At 42.1% G+C, this 21,340-nt stretch overlaps 2 protein-coding genes across 10 annotated transcripts in view; one reads left to right on the top strand and one right to left on the bottom strand.

Moving 5' to 3' along the window:
* Nucleotides 1-732: 732 nt before the first annotated feature.
* On the bottom strand, nucleotides 733-16,519 carry ankrd28b (ankyrin repeat domain 28b). The gene is made up of 28 exons (XM_035626930.2): nucleotides 16,305-16,519; nucleotides 12,469-12,552; nucleotides 11,885-11,963; nucleotides 11,350-11,420; nucleotides 11,073-11,273; nucleotides 9,381-9,468; nucleotides 8,897-9,039; nucleotides 8,515-8,727; nucleotides 8,099-8,177; nucleotides 7,899-8,013; nucleotides 7,633-7,715; nucleotides 6,946-7,009; nucleotides 6,743-6,811; nucleotides 6,504-6,644; nucleotides 6,223-6,334; nucleotides 6,107-6,133; nucleotides 5,906-5,980; nucleotides 5,061-5,262; nucleotides 4,890-4,977; nucleotides 4,694-4,811; nucleotides 4,353-4,572; nucleotides 3,999-4,086; nucleotides 3,821-3,904; nucleotides 3,516-3,661; nucleotides 3,292-3,374; nucleotides 3,030-3,112; nucleotides 2,811-2,902; nucleotides 733-2,337 (listed from the first exon to the last, which is right to left on the bottom strand). Exons 1-28 carry the CDS (start codon nucleotides 16,329-16,331, stop codon nucleotides 2,054-2,056), a joined length of 3,159 nt encoding a protein of 1,052 aa, XP_035482823.1. The 5' UTR covers nucleotides 16,332-16,519; the 3' UTR covers nucleotides 733-2,053.
* hdac9b (histone deacetylase 9b) overlaps nucleotides 16,019-21,340 on the top strand; it is a 41,147-nt gene continuing 35,825 nt past the window's right edge. For 2 of the 9 annotated variants that reach the window (XM_035626973.2, XM_047331199.1), the window contains exon 1: nucleotides 16,641-16,997. Coding sequence is in view for 6 of the 9 variants with exons in the window: in XM_047331199.1 (XP_047187155.1) it covers nucleotides 16,971-16,997 (27 nt within the window). In the remaining 3 variants the exon portion in view is untranslated. Of the gene's footprint in view, nucleotides 16,131-16,583; nucleotides 16,998-21,340 lie in introns of those variants that run through there. The other 7 variants (XM_047331197.1, XM_047331171.1, XM_047331182.1 and 4 more) reach the window with 6 other exon arrangements.

Raw genomic sequence — 21,340 nt, 5'->3', positions numbered from 1 at the left:
TTAATCAGCCCGATAGATTTTCATGAATTATTCCCTGGGCAATCGGTTCCAGGGAAATAGATCTATCCATCCATCCATCCATCCATCCATCCATCCATCTATCTATCTATCTATCTATCTATCTATCTATCTATCCATCTATCCATCTATCTATCTATCTATCCATCCATCCATCCATCTATCCATCCATCTATCCGACTGACTGATTGGTGAAAACATAACCTACTTGGCGGAGGACATACATATTTGATATTTGATGACAGGTTTAGAAGTTTTAAATAGTCCTAATTCATTATTGTAGTAGTCCAATCGTTTCTGTTTTTGAGGCAGACTGATCAGCGCATAAATAGAACTAAAATGCCCTGAAAAGAACCATAAACATAAACACACGTATAATAAACTATAGGAGGATTATCAGTATATATCTCGAAAAAACCTGACAGATTAACATATAATTGACAAATACCATTAGAAATAGTTTTCAAACCTATACAAACAAATTTAATAACCTATGTTCAAACGTGTTCATGGGCTGTACAACCATATTAACACTGTATTGACCCAGTGTCACTGATCACATTAATCACTGCTCCTTCCATGGTAACAATGTGAAAGTGAGCCAACATGGACGACAGCAGGAGCCTGGAAACTGAAGTGGAATGATAAAATTCAACCCCCCTTGTCAAAGTGTGACAAGCTCTTACCATAACATTAACTCCATAAAGACTCGTGTTCATTATTAAATAACTCATTTCTTTATTACTCATAAAATATACAGCAATCTCAGTAATGAAAGAATTCATTGGAGCTTTGAATTCACAGTCACAATTTATATATACATGCTAGTTTCATCCCTCTTCAAGAAAAAGCAAGGAAAAGAAAACATCTTTTCCGTCCTAATGAAGCTAGCAAATGTATTGTACATATTTCCAGTTAAAATGATTTCTCAACAGACAGAAAGTGAGCTTTGAATCACGGTAGAATCAAGTGGTTTCTTTTTTTTTTTTCGTCTCGAAGTTAAAGCAAGCAAAACCTGTCAACAAACACTAAATATAAGAAAAAATATATCATTCAAACAGAAGAAAATCAAAAGCTGTCCTGTCATTGGTTTACAGTGTTTCTCCTCAGATAACCTCAGTATTGGATCAGTGCTTCTTACAGTTGTTTCATTACTTACCTAGTGTGCATCACTGTACGGTCACAGCTGCCTCTACACACCCACGTGTTCTCAGTAACTAATGAAGGCACAAAATAAACACATAAATAGGAACCAAAAGTACACAAATAATTTATTCTTGAAAGACTAAACCGCAGTGGACAGGTCAATGTACAAAGGTAAGTTTGATCCAACTTAAAAATAACCTGTTGAACATATCAAATGTTTTTTACATCACTTAGGTCTGAAAATCAGATTTATTTCTTCTTCTTTTTCTAGAGGATGAGGAGTTTAAGACATGAACACGGGTATATTAAAATTTTGATCTCAAAAAATAAATGATTTGCCCCCTGTAGGACTTACAGATTTGAAGTACAAGCACTTTCTGACAAACGTAGTGTGCAGTTTTAAACTCCTCCCAAAAATGTCATCAAAGGAAATCTCTCTTCCTCAACCTTCCCCCCCAAACTAACCCCAAAATCCTCAATCTCATTTACACAGTTAAAACTGGGTTAAAATGCATCCACGTCTTCTGGTCCCTCTCGGTTTAGCGCTCTGTGAAGTGCTACCATCCCTCTTTTCAGCATGTTATTGCCATACAAAGGTCGCCACCGTCTGCCCAACAAGCACTCAAGAAGTCATTGTTGGTAAAGCAGCGGTCACTGGGGTCCAGTATCCGCTGGAAGGACACCTGGAACTGGACGAGGTCGGGATGAGTGTGGACCAGCCTGCTGCACCTCCTCCCTCTCTGGCTCTCTATTCTGCGGGGGTGGGGGGGGGGGACACTTAAGGCTCCTGTGGGGGCTTTTCTCTTCGTCTGCCCTCCCAAGCTGGCGGTGGGTGATTTTTAAGACACAGTGTGTGTGTGTTTATGCTCTTCTCTACTCCTCCATTCCCTCAGTAAGTCTCTGAGTCTGAGTCGTTGAGCTCCTCGTCCTTGTAGAAGCCCTCGTGGTGGCTGACATTGTTGAAGCTGCAGTAGGAGCTGTGCTCGTCGCGCAGTGCGGGCAGGCTGTCGAAGGTGACGCTCTTGGAGGGGCTGGTGGTGTAGTGGTTAATGGCACTGAAAGGGAGGGCGGGTGCTGGGGTGCAGGGGGACACAGGCATCATGGTGGCCAGGATGAGGGCGAGGCAGTCTGCCACATCTTTGTTGGGGGCACAAGCCAAGGCGGGTGTGTAACCTGAAACGATGACGGTGCAAGAGTATAAATAACAGCTGTTGATAAGTGATGTGCTACACAACTGGAGCTATGGAGCACTTTGAGCTTCATCACATTTAAACCAAATATAAACCACACAAGTCCTCTTAAATTGTTCAAGCCGATCTGAAGAACCGGAGGTGGACGCGTTCCAGGCATGACTGTTTTTCACCTGATCAAGTTTCCTGAATGAACAAAATCTACATCACAAGGCAAAGTCTTAAGGATGAGAAGGTCAACAAGGATCCGTAAATGTTTCAAGCGTGGAATTATTTTTAAGAGGAAAATAAAAGGAGCCATTCGTAAAGGCATTATGGCTGTAGGTATATATTCACTTCTGGATGTACTGGAAGAGACCAATATATATATATATATATATATATATATATATATATATAAATACACACACACACACACACACACCCATTAAAATAAAAATGTTGTTGTGAATTTACCATTTTCATCAACTGCAAGTACACTGGCTCCTTTTGCAAGCAGCTCTTGCACCACCACAGTCAGACCGTTTCTTGCAGCCACATGTAGAGGCCTTAAAAAGAAAAGATGCAACATGGATATGCCGACAGACAGAAGCCAATATTTTTCTATTTGTTCTGTATCCTCACACTCGGATACAGTTAGAGACAAGACACTAATATGATACGAGTGATACGTACGTCTGTAAGGCGGCATTAGTGGCATTTATGAGGTTTCTGTCTGTAATCTTTTCCAATATCAACAAGGCACTGGTTTCGTGTCCCTGTAGAAAACAGGAACAGCACAATGAATATTAAAACAACCACAACCAGTCACTTCATAATTACTGTATGGTAAAAAACACTTTGTTTATAGTATTCCAAAGCATGCTGAAAAAGGGAACATGCTATACATTTGCTGCTGTGGACTTTAAGAACAGTGCCACCATGTGGTCATACACACCTTACTGCAGGCCAGATGAAGAGCAGTGTTCTTCACAGCATCCTGCAGAGTGAGATCTGCTTTCGCGCTGCTCACCAGCAGCTCTGACCGCAACAACCAAGGAAAAAGCAAATCAAAGTTAATTCAATGCAGCATTTCTTTTTAATCCAATACAGCACCGATTGTTACTATGTCCCACAGGGATATTCCCCAGTCTGGTGGTTAAAGTAGAGAAGCATTCGCACCGACAGCGTTGGTCTGGCCATTCTCAGCAGCCATCATGAGCGGGGTCTTCCCTGTGGTATCAACACTGTTGACTTGCGCGTTGTGGCTAAGCAGTAGCTGGAGACACTCCACGTGGTCGGTGAAGGCTGCGGCATGAAGGGGTGTCCTGCGCAAAATCACAAGAACAAGACGCATTTTAAAATCAAGCAATCCCTATTCAAGATATGGAGTTTACGGTAAGAGACAGCTGCCCAGCATCAGGTTTATCACAATGCTCTTACAGCTGCAATTCTTGTTGTTCTTTGCTTTATATGAGCATATATACCTGTTTTTACTGTCTTTGCCATTGACAATGGCAGGGCCCAGCGTGTCTATCAGCATCTCAGCCGCACCTTCGTTATCATGGATCCTACAGAAGATGGAAAAGAGCCATTCATTTATATCTGTTAAAGGTTTTTTCCTCACACACACTGATCGAAATAGAGGTCGGCGGAGGATCTTACACAGAACAGTGGAGGGGGGTGAAAGAATTGCCTTCGGCCTTGTGAAAAACCTCTTGTTCCAGCAAAACCTCCACACATGTATCATGACCTGCAGGAGGGAACGCAGAAAGCATTATCTGTCTCAGCCTTCATCACGATGTGCTTCACTAGGGCTCTTTTAAGCTGATGCATTGAGTAAGTGCATGAAAAACAAGCACTAAACATGAAAAAATGAAATGTTCATATCTACTTTAAATCCAAACTTGCTTAAGTGCTCCAGTTTACATAAATACTTTACTACAGCATTGCTGTCATGAAGAGCTACACGTTCCCAAAACCATATTGGTTGCTTTCTTTGAAGCATCATCTCTGTACCATTGTAGCAGGCCCAGTGCAGTGGGGTGTAGCCTTGGTTGTCTGTTAACACTGGAAGGGTTTCCACGGATTGGGCAGCATGCAGCAGGCCTCCCAGTACCCCAGTGTGTCCACAAGCTGCTGCCAGGTGGACCGGTGTGCGCCCTTTGCAGTCTCGCACCAGGAAGTTGGCGCTGTGCTGAAGCAAGGCCTCCACACACTCCTCGTGACCGGTCACTGCCTGAGGACAGAAAGCAGTTTCCATAGTTCGTGTCTGAAGACGGCTTGAATCAACGTAGAAAACTGTATCACAATGTCGAGTGACGACTACAGCGTATGTCAGAATAGTGACGTATCCTTACTCCTCTATGCAGGGCCGTCCTCCCCCACTTGTCTTTGGCTTCCACACCAGCCCCCTTGTTTAACAGAGAATACACACAATCTGTGTGTCCACTCAGGACCGACAGCATCAGAGGTGTTCTAAAAGATAGGAGAACGTAATCTTAGCAATTATTTTAGAACATAAAACAAAACAAAAAAATCACAAACTTAACTTACTGTCCGTTCCCGTCTTGAATATCTACTGCACTTTGAAGATCAGCATTTCCGATCAGCAAACGCAAACATTCTGAATGACCATTGGTAGCTGCACGGAAAGAAGGAAAACCTCCATTAGCATTTCTCATCAGACTGTTTCCAGATCTGAATAGTTCAACTCCAGGTCCACACCTGCAGCATGGATGGGGGTTCGCTTCAGGGTGAAGTCTTTGACAAGGATGGAGGCTCCCTGGTTGATCAGGACGTCCACACACTCAACATGACCCTTAAAGGCAGCCAGGTCTAAGGGTGTGCGCCCTTGGCTGTTTCTCACATCAAGGTCCAGCAGAGACTGCACCAGAACCTCCATGGCGTGGTGGTGACCATGGTATGCCTGAAAGATCCATTTACCATGAATGAGTTAACATAAGTAAACAGAGGCTACATCCACACTGCTATATTTTCGTTTAAAAACTGAAATGATCTCCATCCAGACGAGGGTTTCAGCTACATATCAGTGTTAATCCCCGTCCACACTAAAACTCCTAAAAAACGTATATCAAATGACCTTTCATGTACACTGAGCATGAGCATACCGGTGTTAACAGGAAGCAGATTGTCTGCTCTGCAGTTGGTTACTTAGTTACAGACTACAAAACATAAACAACTATGGTAAAAAAGTAAGAGCAGGAATTTGTTATCTGAGTGGAACTAGTATTTTAGTAAGTGTTTACAACGTTTTGCCTTCACCGCTGGTAGTTGAGTCGTGACTGTCATTAACCAGGAATCAGGAAGTGGTGTGCAGGTGATCGTTTCCAAACGTCTCCTTTTCTGCCCGTCCGTGCTACAACGCAGCCACAGCATTTTCAAACTAAAATGGGGCGAGTAGCGTTTCCAAACTTCTCAGTTTTTAGGCACTCACTGGATGGAAGCGTAAACGTAGCAGCAGTGATGAGTTTTAAAACAAAAGCGTAGTAATGTGGATGTAGCCCGAGAGAGAGGACAACGCCATTGTAATGATAACACAAACTACTTACAGCAAGGTGCAAGGGGCTGACGGGAGCTCTGATGTCAGAGTCATTCAGGATGTCCGTCCCTGAGGTTTCCATTAGCTGAACACAATACACAAATTAGAAACCTGCTTCAGATACAATTCCTTAGATCGACGTGGTTTGTGACCTATTTTTTATACATTAAAAAAACTATACAGGAGGAAGAAAAGTACAAATTCTACTCACCACATCTAGAGGTGTTTCACTTGCAATCTGTAAAAGTGTGGGGGAAGCACTGATGAATACACAAATGTGGAGACACCAATTGTCATATCTGATGCATTCTAGAGTGAGGTTCTCACCAGCTCCAGACAGAGGCGATGTCCGTACGCCGAGGCGTAGTGCACAGCGTTGTAGCCCTGATTGTCGCGGATCCCTGGATTTGCATCGTTGCGCAGTAAGTATTCCAGGCACCTGCACACACACGCACACGCACACACACACACACAAAGTTCTTTGAAGTGTCACTTTGCAGAACCAAAAATGCTCGCGAGCTTTCATCCATGTAACCTTCAAACACAACCCGCCCTCCCACACAGCAAACACCTCTGGTAATAAACAGAGTTTTCTACGTGTTACTGACTTTCCATCTGTGTCAGAGGCGGCAGCGTAGTGGAGAGGAGTGCAGCCGCGTTCGTCCAGGTCGTTGACGCTGGCCCCAGAACCCACCAGAGCAAACAGACACTGGTAGTTACAGTTGGCAGCAGCGTAGTGCAGAGGGGTCCTGGAAAAGCAAACATGGCTCAGTTCTCTGTTCAAATTGGACTGAGAATCGGCACAGCACAAACTCTCGAACCAAATCCACCAGTGAATGGTCCAAACCTGCCAAAGCTATCCTTCCTATTAAAGTCTGCGCCCGTGTTGAGGAGAAGATTGAGACATTCCAGGTTTCTAAAGGGGGTTAGAGAGATTTATACAATGATGAATTAATAAGTATAATGATATAATTTTCATTATAGCCCATGACCTCTCATCTTCAACACTTAGTTAATATTAAACATTCTATACAGATGTCCTCAACTCACCCGCCAGCAGCTGCAGCATGTAAACAGGTCCTTCCAAAGTCATCAGGAGTATCAATATCAAAACCTGCAGACAGTAAAAGATTATGAAGACCCTACATACACTGTTTATTGCATTAGTATTTCACAATACAGATGTTTTACAGTGCTATTTTGGACAATTAAATGAAGACTCTTGCCAAGAATTTTGACTCAGTAAACCTGAGCTCAGATTACAGCAATATTGGGGCGATTCAACCCTGATTCCGAATTCTGGTCTGGAACATTGGTCGGTACTGACGTTCAGTACAGATTATCAATGCAAAGCTTTATTACCGGTCAAGTTGTTGCACTAAGGCATTCTCCATCGTGTTTGCTTTGTCACCTCATGAGATAACATCAGAGAGGCGACGTGAGGTGGTGTGTCGATTCCTGACATCTTAATAATATCCTGTAGTGTGTGTGATGTGTCATTATTTAAAAAATGTTGTTGTGTGTGCATGTTTGAGATTAGAAAGAAGAATATCCCTGAAGATTCTCCTGTACTGCACGATGCAACCCGATTTCAAAATAGCGCAGGATTTTAAAACTCCTGTAGTCTGAAGTCTGAGCCCAGTTTAAACTGCAATATCAGAACAATTAAAAAAATACAAGACCGCTATAGTTTTTTTTCTGTGGGAAGCCACACAACATGAATAAAGATTTGCTCACCTGAAGACAGGAGCTTTCGGCAGCAGTCAGAGAATCCACTGAGAGCAGCCAAATGCAGAGGGAACATCCCATGAACCCCTCGTCTGAAAAAAGGACACAAGAATGACGATTTAGCCAGAATCGCACAAATATCACTGGAGTAAAACTTAAGGTAGGAACTTTCCATTGATAGCATGGACTCATCTTTATCAGTTAGTTCTCAGCTATGCAGCTCTTTCACATTTCTGGTACAGTAGCTGAAATAGTGCAGGCTCAGGCTCACTTACTTAGCCGTGTCAGCTCTGTTGGTGATGAGGGTGTTGATGAGGAGCTCGTGTCCGTATCTGGCTGCGATGTGCAGTGGTGTATTTCCATTTTTATCTTCACAGTCAATCTCAGCACCTTCAGAGGGAAACAAACTCTGTTACACAAAGAACACGTTTTTAATTTGATCACCCGGTGAGGCGGAATTTGTAGAGGAGCTAACCATTCTCGATGATTGCTTGAGACCTAGAAAACCTCCCATGGATGGCTGTCATGTGGAGCGGAGTCTTTCCATCTTTACTCTAGAGTCAAACAAAAACATGGTGTTATTATTACGCTGTTTGTCATTGCTATGGCTTTCAGCTAGAAATCATATTTCCAAACAACAGAAGAAAGGTAGTTACAATTTTGTGGAATCACTTACTACTTTTTCTTTTGAACTATTTCAATGTTTTTCGTTGTCTTTTAAAATCTATTTTAGGGTACAGTATGTCATTGTCAGCATTTTTTATTGTTTTGTACGATTGTCAGCTCATTAGTCAATTGTGAAGCAATTTGCACTACACCAACCTGAATTAAAGTTGCTGAACAAATAAAGTTTGATTGACAATAAGGGGAGATATTCTGATGTTTACTCGCCTTGATGTTGACGTCAGCCCCGTTGCATACTAGCAATTCAAGACAAAGTGCCCCATGGCGTGAGGCTGCAGTAAAGTGGAGAGGTGCGAAGCCCTTCTCGTTCACCTGGTTGACGTTGGCCCCACATTCGATGAGCTCGTTCACCACCACGTCCTGCCCGTTGTAGCAGGCCACGTGGAGGGGTGTGTTGCCGTAAGCGTTGGGCTCATTGATCTGGATGGCGAGACAAACAGAAAGTAGTTATGACACTACAGAAATATATATATATATATATATATATACACATATAGAGAGAGAGATAGAAATCTGTTGAGTTATTCTTCATCATCAGATCTAGCATTGTCCGCAGTGTAATGACAATGAGCTTGTGGGTGGAACTTACATCCACCCCCAAGTCCAGGAGGTATTTGACAACACTAATCATTCCACTGGAGGCTGCCGCATGTAGGGGGGTGTAAGATTTCTTGTCTTTGCAGGCCACCTCGGCTCCGTGAGATGCCAGCAGCTTCACCACTTCTATGTGCCCTAAGGACAGAAGGAGATGAAGATATAATTAAGTATTTTCGTAAAGTCATATTTGGCTGCACTGGGCAACATTCTTGCTGCAGACTGGAGTTTTACTGCACAGACAACTTAAAACAATGGCAGTTTCAAGGTTGATTGTTAAAATGTTTTTTTCCCCTAAATGCTGAAGTTGATGCAAACACTTATTTTTTCTGATACAATTTGTTGAATGAAATTAATCTCAATATTAATATTTAAAAATATGTGAGCAAAAGTATGAATTTAAGGATTTCTACGTGCAATATCAAATAAGGATAAAAGCAGATACCATTCTTTCACAACCCATGTGGTTCATTCCTTACCCATGTAGGCTGCCCAGTGGATCGCACGGCGGTCCTTCTTGTCAAAGGCATTTATGTTTGCTCCTCTGGAGAGCAGGAGCCTCACCATCTAAAAGCAGCAACGGTGGAAAAAGAGAAGTCAGGAGAGATGTCATGGGTCGTTACAACCTCAACACTGACTAATTCTTAACAGACTGATCCTCTGTGCTACACTACATACATACGTACAGCTCCCTGTAATTCATTCTGATCTCATGAATCAGATGAGCCTTAACATGGGGTAAAATCATTTTACAAATGTGGGATGAAAAACTTTTGGACCTTTTGCCTACGTTCAATCCAGATTAACCGACAGAACAAGAAGACATTAAGCAAATAAACCGTCAGTTTCAACATGTTAAACACATGTTATAACTACATGTCTCCGCCTCGGCATATGTTGCCCGAACATTCTTATACGTTGATTTGCATCAAAACATGGACAAGGCATTTCGAGTTAAATCATTTGCTTGTGACTTTATGATCGCAATGGGTCATTTGCATGCAAGCATGTAATTGGGTAAGCACCGCCCTAGTGTCCTCTACGATGACGTGACCACAATTTATGACTTGACAGATTGTGGTTTTGGTCTAAAACCATGCGGGAAAAATGATTCTTTTAAAACGTGTTATTTTCTAAACAAACTACAACTGTTTTAGTAGAAAGCAGCTGTGATGCTTGTTGAGCTGGGGCTTCTCCAGTTTGTCCTGGTGTTTGGATTGGAAATATTTTTCACAACATGCAACGAGAAAAGGGAAATGAAAACTTTGCCAGTCATTGCTAAAAGAAAGCAACAGCTGATTCCTCAAACTAATTGCTCTCTGGTTATGACGGTGACATAGGAAGAGTTGGGGATGTTTCTTGTTTTCATCTAAAATGGGCAAAAATGAAGCCATTGTTTATTTGTTGTGTATGGTTACATGGTACAATGGCCAATGCGTTGAAACATTATGAGGCAAGAGGAAACACTTCCTTTCAGTTCCAGCAGCCAGGTAACACACCCAACATCAAGCACTTTGTGAGGGTTCGACAATGAAAACTGTGTATGTGGTGCGTGCTCTCTGGAGAGAATACTGTAGTGTCAATATGAATAGCACTGAGGTGAGTACATTTTTAAAACACTATAAAGACAGGACAGAGTGTATGGTCATATTCAGCACTGAACCTTTAAGTCAGTCCAACATTTGTATCTTAGGGCAAGTGATAAGCAAATGTATATCCATTAAGGTACAAATAAATAAATACTGATGGCATTTTGCACTTTTTAAGAGTACAGTCCACAGATGAATCAGACAATACCACGGTCACCGATATGCAGACCACAAGTTAGTGAGTGAGATGAACACAGAGTGAGTGGAATATAAGTAATAAAGAAAGAGATAAGGAACTGTCTTATTGCTAAGATGTGTTTAGTGTTTGTTATAAAATATTTCTGAGATGCTTAATGAAATGGGGTTAAGAAAAAAAGAAGATGCAGAAGGGAAACTCAACTTGCACTTTTATTTCATCTCTTGAAAAAACTATGCTGCTATGTACGGTGCTTATAATTAAAATAACCACAGTGCATCTCCGTCCCCAGGTCGATGTGCCTGAACCTCCTCTTAAGGAAAATTTCACTAACTAGACCTCATTGAATTTGAATTGAGCGCCCCTGCTTTGGGGTTTAATTTTACCTCCAGGTGGCCGCTGAATGCTGCATGGTGCAGCGCAGTCCGGCCGGCTCGATCGGACACATTCACATTGCTGAGCAGCGGGACAAGGGCCTCAGCGCAGCGCACAGCCTTGTTGGCTGCAGCGATGTGAAGCGGCGTCTGCCAGTTCTTGTCTCGTGCGTTTACATCTGCAGAGTGTTTCAGCAAAACCTGGACAGCCTCCTGCAAGAAGTCGCCGCATTTAGGTGTACTGTGTCAAACGTAGACGTGATAGAGAATAAGAGAAGAATTCACATACCTCACTGCAGGAGGCCACAGACCGGTGCAGAGGAGTTAGCCACTTGTTATCTTTGGCATTTACTCTGGCACCTAAAAGTCAAGAGGACATTGGCTGTCAGACTGTTTAAGGTCATAGAGTTAAATGACATTGAGTGCAACAATCAAACAACAAAATAACTCAACGCCTTTTGCTTTTTTGTAACATCTCCACCTGCAAACAGCAGACTATAAAGGGTGCAGATAGAGATAGTTCACAAAATTGAATACAGATGCACCATCTGGCCCCATAAATATAAAAATATCTTACTGAACAACACATTTGAAATATGCCATCGTGCACCCAGACAGGTTATACATTGCTGATCATTCACCAAACTCTTATAGTGAAAAGAGAAGCCAGTATGTTGGTTTAAAGGAGCAGTAAGCAATTCTAAAGAAATACACGTTTTGTAAAAATCTGCGAATATTTCCTCACGGTCCGCTACCTGTCGCCTATGGTTAGATTTGACTTTAACCGTTGTTTACAAAAATCCTTAAAAAACAAAAAAACATACCTGAAAGAATTAGTAGCTCTATAATTTCTGCGTCTCCGAGATAGGCAGCAGCATGCAGTGGCGTTCGCTTCTCATTGTCCTGTAAGAAAGTGAACAGAGGCAAAAACTATGAATTTAAAGACACCACAGTTTGCAGTTACACCTTAGCCTTGTATTCTTACTGTAAGTTATACAGGAACATATGATCCAAAGTTTTCCTTTGCCGTTTGTAACATTACAATGAAGGTGAAATAGCCACCAACTGTTGACAGTCACGCAATTCATGGCAGAAGGGAGCTGTGGTTAAAAATAAATTCAGTAACTAGAAAAAGCCTTCCAGAGAAACACAAGCAAGTACAAACTAGTTTACTATTTTGGAAGAAACACCGTGACCAAAGCAGTAAATTGTGAGGAATGCAATGAAATGAGCAGAACCGGATCATGCAGTGGGAAGTGTAAAAAACAATGTGCTGTTTTGTACTCTGCAACTGTTAATTGAAAGAGCTGCATGAGGTCTAATTTATATCTAGTGCCGCTAGGATGTTGATGTAAAATATAACAATAAGAAGAGGAAGCGGATGCAGAGCAGAGACTGTTGGGATTACCTGTGCATTCACATCCTCTTTTTTGAATATGAGTGAGCGTACTTCATCTGGGTCCACATTGAAAATAGCTTTCAGCAAAGCAGGCTGTGAAAAGAAAGAGTGCGTCAGACTTAAAAGGGCAACAGTATAAAATTTGAGAAAACAATAACCATTCAGACCTTGGAGACCTTAGACGGTGTAAAGACATCTGGATCGTCGCCATCAAGCACAACAATACACACACGACTCATTTGTTCTGAGTTTACAAAATCATTTGTAGGCTGTTTTAAAGACCCTACATTTTCTTGTTTAAAATCCTTTAAAAAGGCAGAGACAGAGGGATTTCAACCAAACTATGACTAAATCAGAGGATGATGGAGGCAGACTGTCAGGATCGATACTGAAAAAACGCTATGTAGTCACTTTCTAATTCTGCTCTGTGTCGTTGGAAAGCCAGAAAACGATATCCACACCACGCCACTGAGACAAATAAAACAATCTTCACATATATTCAAGTCCAGCCAGGTGCTCCATATGACTGATGTCCTGTCCATCCTTTTTTCTCCACACAGACTTGACTAGCCTCCAGTGACTGTCTGCATCTTCAAGACAGACAAAACACGGGGTGGGGAGAAAAGAGAAAACTATCCACGGCTGATCCTGTTCACCATTACAAGTGGCAAAGATTGTAAAAGTAAAAAAATGAAAGTAAAGCAGACGGTTGAGTTCTTAGTAAAGTCTGAATCTTAATGATCATGCCATTCCCGGACTGGCCTTTTTATAAAGTTGTTTAGCTGGCCCCACCCTTCTTAGGGAAGTATACACAGGGAAAAGACAACCCTGTATTTTATATATCATGCTATCTTTCCATATCTGCATTTGCAAAAACATTCAAATGTGTGCTTAATTTTAAAAAATGTAAAACATTGCCAAGAGTAACTGTGTTTTTAAGACATGTAATTGAAACCATAAACATTTCAGGCAATATTTATCCATGTGTGGGTAGCTTAAGTGATTCATTGCGACACTGTTGGAGCATTTTGCCAACACTTCCTGTAGGACGAGACTCTATCATAACACCCGTAACATCCCTAAAGAGTGAGTTAGAACCGAGGGCACACCATAAATGCAAAGTCTCAGTCCCAGAGAGACAATTCAGCATTACTACCCATGCTAGACGGACCGGACCAAGCTGGCTGCCGATCAGATTGTTACCACTCATATGCTTGTTTCATTCTCTGACTTGTGGAAGTCAATGCTCCTACTAACAGTCAAAAAACTGTATATTTACATATGCAGATGGACCATCTTGCATCAGCTCAACATTGCTGTGCTTCACTATCTAATCCACTATAAAACCAGCAGAGAGTGAATGATCAGGCAGTTTTCCACTGCCTGTGGGAAGAGGCTGGCGTGGATGGGGAGAACAGTGAGGGCAGGGGATCCCTTCCAGAGGCTGCAACTGGTTACCCATGAAAGACCCAGATGGAACATTCCTGGCTTGCACAATATCTTAACCCTTTCCTGACTTCAGTGAAGCTTCTAAAAAACAAACAAACAAACAAACAAACAAAATTTAGTAACAGCTGTGGAATCGGGGGAAACTATAATGTTGTTTCGGGGTCAGCTCTTATCTTTCACTTCTATTTCATGTGAGCAGTTCTAATCTTTGAACGAGCGATTTGCACCCATGCATCAAAAAAAGAGGAAGATAAAGTAGCAGGAGGTTCCTGTTACCAAGTGCCAGGGTTTAGAATCACCTGGTACAATGAATTGAATGGATTAGGAACTTGCATTGCCTTCAAATGCCGTCAATACGCCTTTTTTGGAGAAAAAAAAGCCGGAGAAGGAAATCTCTTCATACAACCAACTGGATTTCTTTCTGCATACATTCACAATGATGGCGTATGCAGAGCACATTCGGTCATTAAAATCGCATACCTCATTTAATCCACCAGGCTGCCCTGCTAGCTAATTAGCTAATGTGCAAGCCTTGGAGCTTATAATACCTCATGTGCAAAATACATCTAGTTTATTTGGCACCGTTTGAGCCACATACTTGAATAAACTGTATCAAACAGAACCAGCTATGTTTGGATCAAACTCGTTTTTCCGAACTGCTTCCCAATATGTTTCAGTGACTCACAACCACAATGCTAACCAGTGCCATTTTCACATGGTACTCAAGTCGAGCATGAAGCCAAACACTTTCACCTTTGGCTGACAGAAATAGTTTGTATGCCTCGAATGCATTGAAGTAATTGATTCTGCTGCACAATTTAGGGATTAAACAATCACAAACCTTGAATAATGTATAGGATGAACATTTTTCTTCTGAAACTGCTTGAAACGAACAGGACAAGATATGGTTTGCCCGCATAAGAATTTGAGCCACATGATTGATTTCAGCCCTCTGACAGATGGTCAGAAAATATTTAGAATAAATAAGACAAAGACTACTTTTACCATCCAGGGTGCGAGTAGCATACATTCTCTGTCCAAAGACAACCCTTTCATTCACTTATTAAAATGTCCATGACTATCTGCAGGGAGCAATGAATGGTAGAGTCACTGAGCAGAAATTCTGGGTAACAAGCAGGCACTTGTGCTTCTTACACGGATTCATTTTGACGATCTCTGAATATCCCCCACAGTGACAAGGAAGCACCTATCTGCTTTCTGTTGTTTTCAACGGCCCAGTCCTGCACGACTGGTGTAGGAGATTTTCTATGCTTCTTTAGCCGCACGACTGTGCACCTCCTCTCCACATACAAGCCAGCCTAGTTAATACCATCACCATGGAGACAGCTCTTTGGCAACTCCACTGGCTCACAGGAGCTGAGGCACACGATCATTCAAGCACACACACACACACACACACACACACACACACACACACACAATGAAAGACGCATGCACGTACATATGTTACAAGAATAGCAGGCATGTGCAATGCGTCTTTGAATGACAACAGAAAGCTATTCTCGCTTTCACAAGTAGGTGGCAAGTGGTTAATATCGTTAGAGGACACATGTCTGATACTGCCAGTCACCTCATACATGTATAACCATGACACAGCAATTCATCTGCATGTAAACTGTTTATACAATAGAATTAGAAGCATTTCTGGTAGATTCCCAACCGACTGGAATTAATGGTTCAGTTATTTTACACTCGTTACAAGGGGACAAACACTAGCTTGCTTTTGATCGAGGGCGACAAATCTGTTGTAAACTCGCTGTATACATTATATATATATATATATATATATATATATATATATATATATATATATATATATATAATAGGTATACATCTATATGTATCACAAACGATCCAGTTCTCACAGTTGCATCACAATCAACAGATCGCGTTGGTTGTTATGGCAGTCACCCCATACAACACCAGAGACGTGTATTGGCCATTGTTGAATCATTGAATAACTAAGCAGCAACAACTCAACACCAGCTTCGTTTTGTTTTAATTTTTGGTTTGCACATTTCGCGCAGGCTCCGGCTAATTGCTGGACATCAACACGGGATCATTAGCTGGTTACAACTCACTAACCGCTTGAGCATGTGTCTCGGTGCGACCGTGATGCCTCTATGAACATGACTCCTCCATATGTGACCAAACCGAGACCACTGTTCCAACCTTTCGCCTCGCAAGCCACCGTTGACCATGTAGGTTCCCGTGAAATGCTTCAGGAAAACGCTTCCGTTCCGGCAAATAGCTGGAGAGACGCGAATTACATTCCGCTGGCGAGTGTTGAAATCGGGGCAGCTAGCTAGCTAGCTAGCTGATAGCCAGCCAACACTAGCTTGAACTGAAGTCAGCGTTTGACAACCACCACTCACCTGGTCTCGAATTTTGAGAACCACCATATTTCTGAGATTTTAACTGGTCTCATGCAGATTCATAAAGGGATATTCGTCTCCTTGCGAACAGCAGTGTTTGATCCCGGCAGCTCTCCCGCTGGTTCGCTGGAGGCCTAGCGTGACGCTAACCTAGCTCTCTTGCTAGCTCCCTAACCTATGGCATGAAAGCAGCAGACGAGTAGCGGAAACTCCATAACATTGCCGCCACCATAGTTCACCCCTCAACAAGATGCAATTCCATTGGTCAAAGGCGCTGCACGTGCTAGCAAGGAAGCTGCCTATTGGCCGTTGCCAACGGCGCTCTATGGCAGGCGCACTGTGTTCAATGTTGCATCGCAGTCGACGTCCATGTCAAAATAATTAATTGTAACGAAGTTTTAAATCAATTTATGAGACATTAAAGTAATTACAATTACACCATGAGCTTATTTCGCTATTTTAACAAATGTTTGGAGCTATGTGGCTCGGCTCCTCGGTGACAGCTGCTTATTATTCTATTTACACACAGTGACTCATCTGGAAAGTTGCACTACAAAAACCCAGAGCCATGCCGGCGCCGCACGCCGAAGAGGAGCCGCCGGGTTTAAGAGTTGAAACAACGCTATTCTCTCAGGAAGAGGAGTTTCTCCGGACAGACGGGTCGTCATGCCTGACGCGCTCTTCCTAAACAAGGTAACCCAGGCTACATAATGAAGTGGGCCCAATGGAAGCTGATGGAGCAGTTCTGAGTTATTGTGCGGACATGACAAGGTTAAGAAACCTCACAGACACTCGTCACACGTTTCCAAGGCTTCATTTTAATAATTCATGGCAAAATATTATATCTTTAATTGAGCAAAACAAACTCCTAAGGGCTGGCCGGTCATCTGCATCTTGTAAACTTAGTAAACTGTACACACTGTTGACCGTGTCAGCAGCCTACACAATCAGACTATATACAGTACATCTATATACTGTACATAACTTTTGCCTCTTGGCCTCTTGGTACTCACACATACATCTTTGTAACTGCAGTTCTAAAAGCCCCATGTCATAATCACAAGTTCCCCTCCCTTTCCCCCCCACACATCTTGTTCAAAGTAAAGGAGCTAATGGGGTAATGAATTGTATGCACCCATTCAGACATGCCTTATTTGGTCAGACAGCATTCCACTAATGTGGAAGTGAGAGATCATTTTTTGAAAAAAAGTGTGCCCAGAAAACCTTTTATTTTTGTGCCACAGGAAAGTGGTGGGTTTTAAATGCTGAGTGTTCCAGGTCCTGTGACCTAACCTTTTTATAGTCACTCTATGGGAACTAACAGCAATATGTGGTGAAATATGGCCCTCTAGTGACTGACCCTTCAACTACAAGCAGGCGTTGAAAGTAGACGATGGGCCTCAAACTGGATAGTTGCTTTAATGAGAAATAAAAATATATATGTAGACTTGACAATATCTGTACTTATTATTTTATATGAACATATATAACTGATACAGGGTGATTATGAGGACATTATTGACTTGTGTTGCTTTATGCAACCTTTTGTTAAAATTTGCAAACTATGCACACTAAGAGTTAGCCATTTCTGATCTAGACAAGATGATTAACCAATTCCCCCTTTACACAACCATCTGATGAGAAGTTTGTGCATTAATCATTTTGAAGTTTTGGAGTGTCTGCCCTTGAATATTTGAAAAGCTTATGCAATGTCACATCCACAACAGCTGATGATGTCACTCAGGGATTCTGTCACAGACATAGACTTGGTACATTTAGATTAAAACGTTGACTGAGTAGCAATTCAGGACTGGAAGAAGTGCTGCTATATATTGCCAGTGTAAGAAATGACTGTACTGTCATGTTATATTGTGGCATTTATGCACGTGCATTTTATGCAATACAGCATATTTCATAGTTCTATCTTCTATCTATGTCAAGCTGCCATGCAGGGAGCAGATGTGATTACTACCTGTGACTCTAAGAGGAAGGGAGGCCTGAGGAGTCTATGTAAGACTGTGTGACATTATGCTCACCAGGCAACTTTCCAGAGTAGTCTCACATTTCAAAGAACTGGAAACAAAGAAAGAGGAGAGGGAAACCTTTGTCGCAGCTATGCTGATCATTTTGGTTGTAGGTTGGTCGCCTTCGCTGGGGGTAATCCTTTTGGATCTGTCCCTAAGCCCCCTGAAGGCAACAGTAACCCCAGCAGTAATAGGTTCTCACTGGGGAGTCCTTGTGTGTGTGTGTGTGTGTGTGTGTGTGTGTGTGTGTGTGTGTGTGTGTGTGTGTGTGTGTGTGTGTGTGTGTGTGTGTGTGTGTGTGTGTGTGTGTGTGTGTGTGTGTGTGTGTGTGTGTGTGTGTGTGTGTGTGTGTGTGTGTGTGTGGGGGGGGGGTTCCCACAAATTAAATTAAGCTACAGACAAAGGAGTAAATGCATAAATGAACAAAACAGATGCTCACGCACATACCTCCCCAATCTCCACCCCTCTTTAAATCTGCACCCTGACCCTGTGTTTACACCCTCCATGTTTACAAGGCCCTTTGTATGATTGAGTGAGTGAGTGTGTGTGTGAGATAGAGAGAAAGAGAGAGTGACAGGGAATAAGAAAGGAAGGAAGAAAGATAGACATTTGTAGTTCATCCCGCCTCCAATAAAACTGCAATAATGTAGAAACATTAGTAGATGAAAAAGAAATTACCTGTGTCAATGGCATTTATGTGATCTTCATTAAACAGGGACATGCTGGTAAGTCCTTCATTTATTAGGGTTGAAAATAATAATAGTATCCGAACCAGTCAGATGGGCACCTCAGACCTGGGGAGCATGTTTAGTTTGAGAGGAAGACTTTTCAGGTCGTGAGACAGAGTTCCAGTATCAATAAAATGACTTTCTTTGCTGGAGAGTCAATGTGGAACAACAAAGAAGAGCCTTTATCAATGCTTATATCTTTTTTCACAGTAAACCAATGGAAGATGCCTTCTAGTACTCATGCATGTATGGACGTTTACATCCTCACCTTCCATCACTGCAACTGCAAATTTACAAAAGAATATGCTGACAATAAGATATTAATATATTTTGGAAGACCAGAGTTAATGACATTCTGAGCTGGGGCTGAGAAATGACATGGTCCTTAGCGTCGGGGTGCCAGCTGTGGGGTCCCGCATGGCGATGCGTCAGCCGCAGTGACAGGCATGCAGGATCACCCGTCAGATTCGCTGATGTTTGGCTGTGCCCCTGTATGACCAGCCGTCAGGAAGAGGGATAGCAAGCAGCTGGACCGTCGGGGTCGTGGAATGAGAGCGGTGTACCCACTGGGTCAGTCCCAGCTGCTGTAGGACAGTGGCAAGATGAGAAGAGAGAGAATTTAATTTCACCGATTCCCACCACTGCCCTTGGAGTGTCTGTGTAGAGCGTAAATAATCAGAAGATAAATCAGAATTCCTGTGATTTATTCCCATGTCCTAAAAGTGCAAAGGTAAGGGAGATATAACAAGGCGTAAACAGGGAAGATCTTTCACAAAGAATAATCATGGAGCTGTATCCAAACATCCAAACACATATGTGACACGTGATGAGCAGTGATGTGGGAAACAGGTGAATGGAGACGAGAGAGGTGCTTTGTTCCTCCTTCAGAGGGAAGACATTTGTCCACTGTGCCAAAAAAACAGTAAACTAAGGCAAGCTACTGAAGAATGCTTTGAAGTGACAAATAAAAATGTGAGACCATGGACAGCAGTAGATTTATGACGATGACAAATCTGCATATAATCTCTGCTAATCACACAGTCATTCAGGCCCTGCTCCTGGCTGGGATAAAAGCGTTGGCTTTTAAAAAGAAATCTTTAAAACCCCTTTCTTTTTTCTTTTTTTTTTACCAAAATTCCCACCAGTTGAAATACATATAACCAGAACATTGGCAGTTCCCAGTGGAGTCAAAGCCAATGACAATGAATAGTCAGACCTGTAGATGGCACTGTTTGCATTTTAATGTTTTTTTGTTTTGTTTTTCTGGACTTATGGAGCTACAGGTGCTATTTTTAGGAGGTGCACCATTACAAACTGTCTGTGGATGCAGCTGTCATACCATTCACCTTTAGGCATTTTATATAATGCAATAACAAGCAAATAATACCCTCTTCACAGTAGCAGCAGAGAGCTACTTGGGTGTCTCATAACCTTGCTATCATAAGTCCTGGTGCCTCCATCTAGTATAATTTTTATGTGATGGAGAACTTAACACTAGAACCGTTTAAAATAAGACAAATAAACACTGCATGAATGAGTAAAATGAAACTAATTATTTATAGGCAAGTCTGTCTATTACATGAGCCTTTTCAGAGGTTTATACAATGGGATATGGCACAGGTTAAAATTATCAATAATTTAATTTACTGTTTTGGGGGGGTTTTGCAAAGGGAGATGACTGATGAACTTGCTGGGGGGTCTAGTTCACCTGCTGAGTACAGACGGTGGCCGGAGCTGACCTCGTCTCTCCATCACAGAGATTATCGGAGGACAATGGGGCAGACAGGTCGCCCAGGCTGTCAGTACCTTGGCTCAGATTTTATATCGTCGCCTCTTTGTACAAAAGCACGATTATTTATAGCTCAGTCGTCACACCGCCCTGTCCAGCACATCCTCCAGTCGAGCTGCACAATAAGCCCTCAGTGTTGTCCTCAAGGTAGAGCTACACTTTCTATATACAGTCTATGCTTCCATGGTAGAAACAAATTGGACGTGATGTGTACATGCAAAACATCAGTGCGTTTCCAAGAGACCTATTGCTGTTAATGCTAAGAATTATTTAAATATATATAATATAATATGGCCACAACGTTCCTTTTTATAAAACAACAGTTAGACGAAACAAATGAAGGAAACGCCTTAATTATATTAAGCTTACAGTTGTAATTATTCAAGAATCATATAAAGTTGTTAAAACAGCTTTGAACGTGGCTCAGCCTATCACACGGTAGGACTGGAGCTATCTCAATGTAACAGGAACTAGAAAGCAAAAAAACCCTCATAA

Source organism: Scophthalmus maximus, chromosome 1 (genome assembly GCF_022379125.1).
Source record: "Scophthalmus maximus strain ysfricsl-2021 chromosome 1, ASM2237912v1, whole genome shotgun sequence".
Classification (NCBI taxonomy): Eukaryota; Metazoa; Chordata; class Actinopteri; order Pleuronectiformes; family Scophthalmidae; genus Scophthalmus; species Scophthalmus maximus.
Note: the sequence above shows the minus strand (reverse complement) of the source record. Positions and strands in the feature narration are given on the sequence as shown.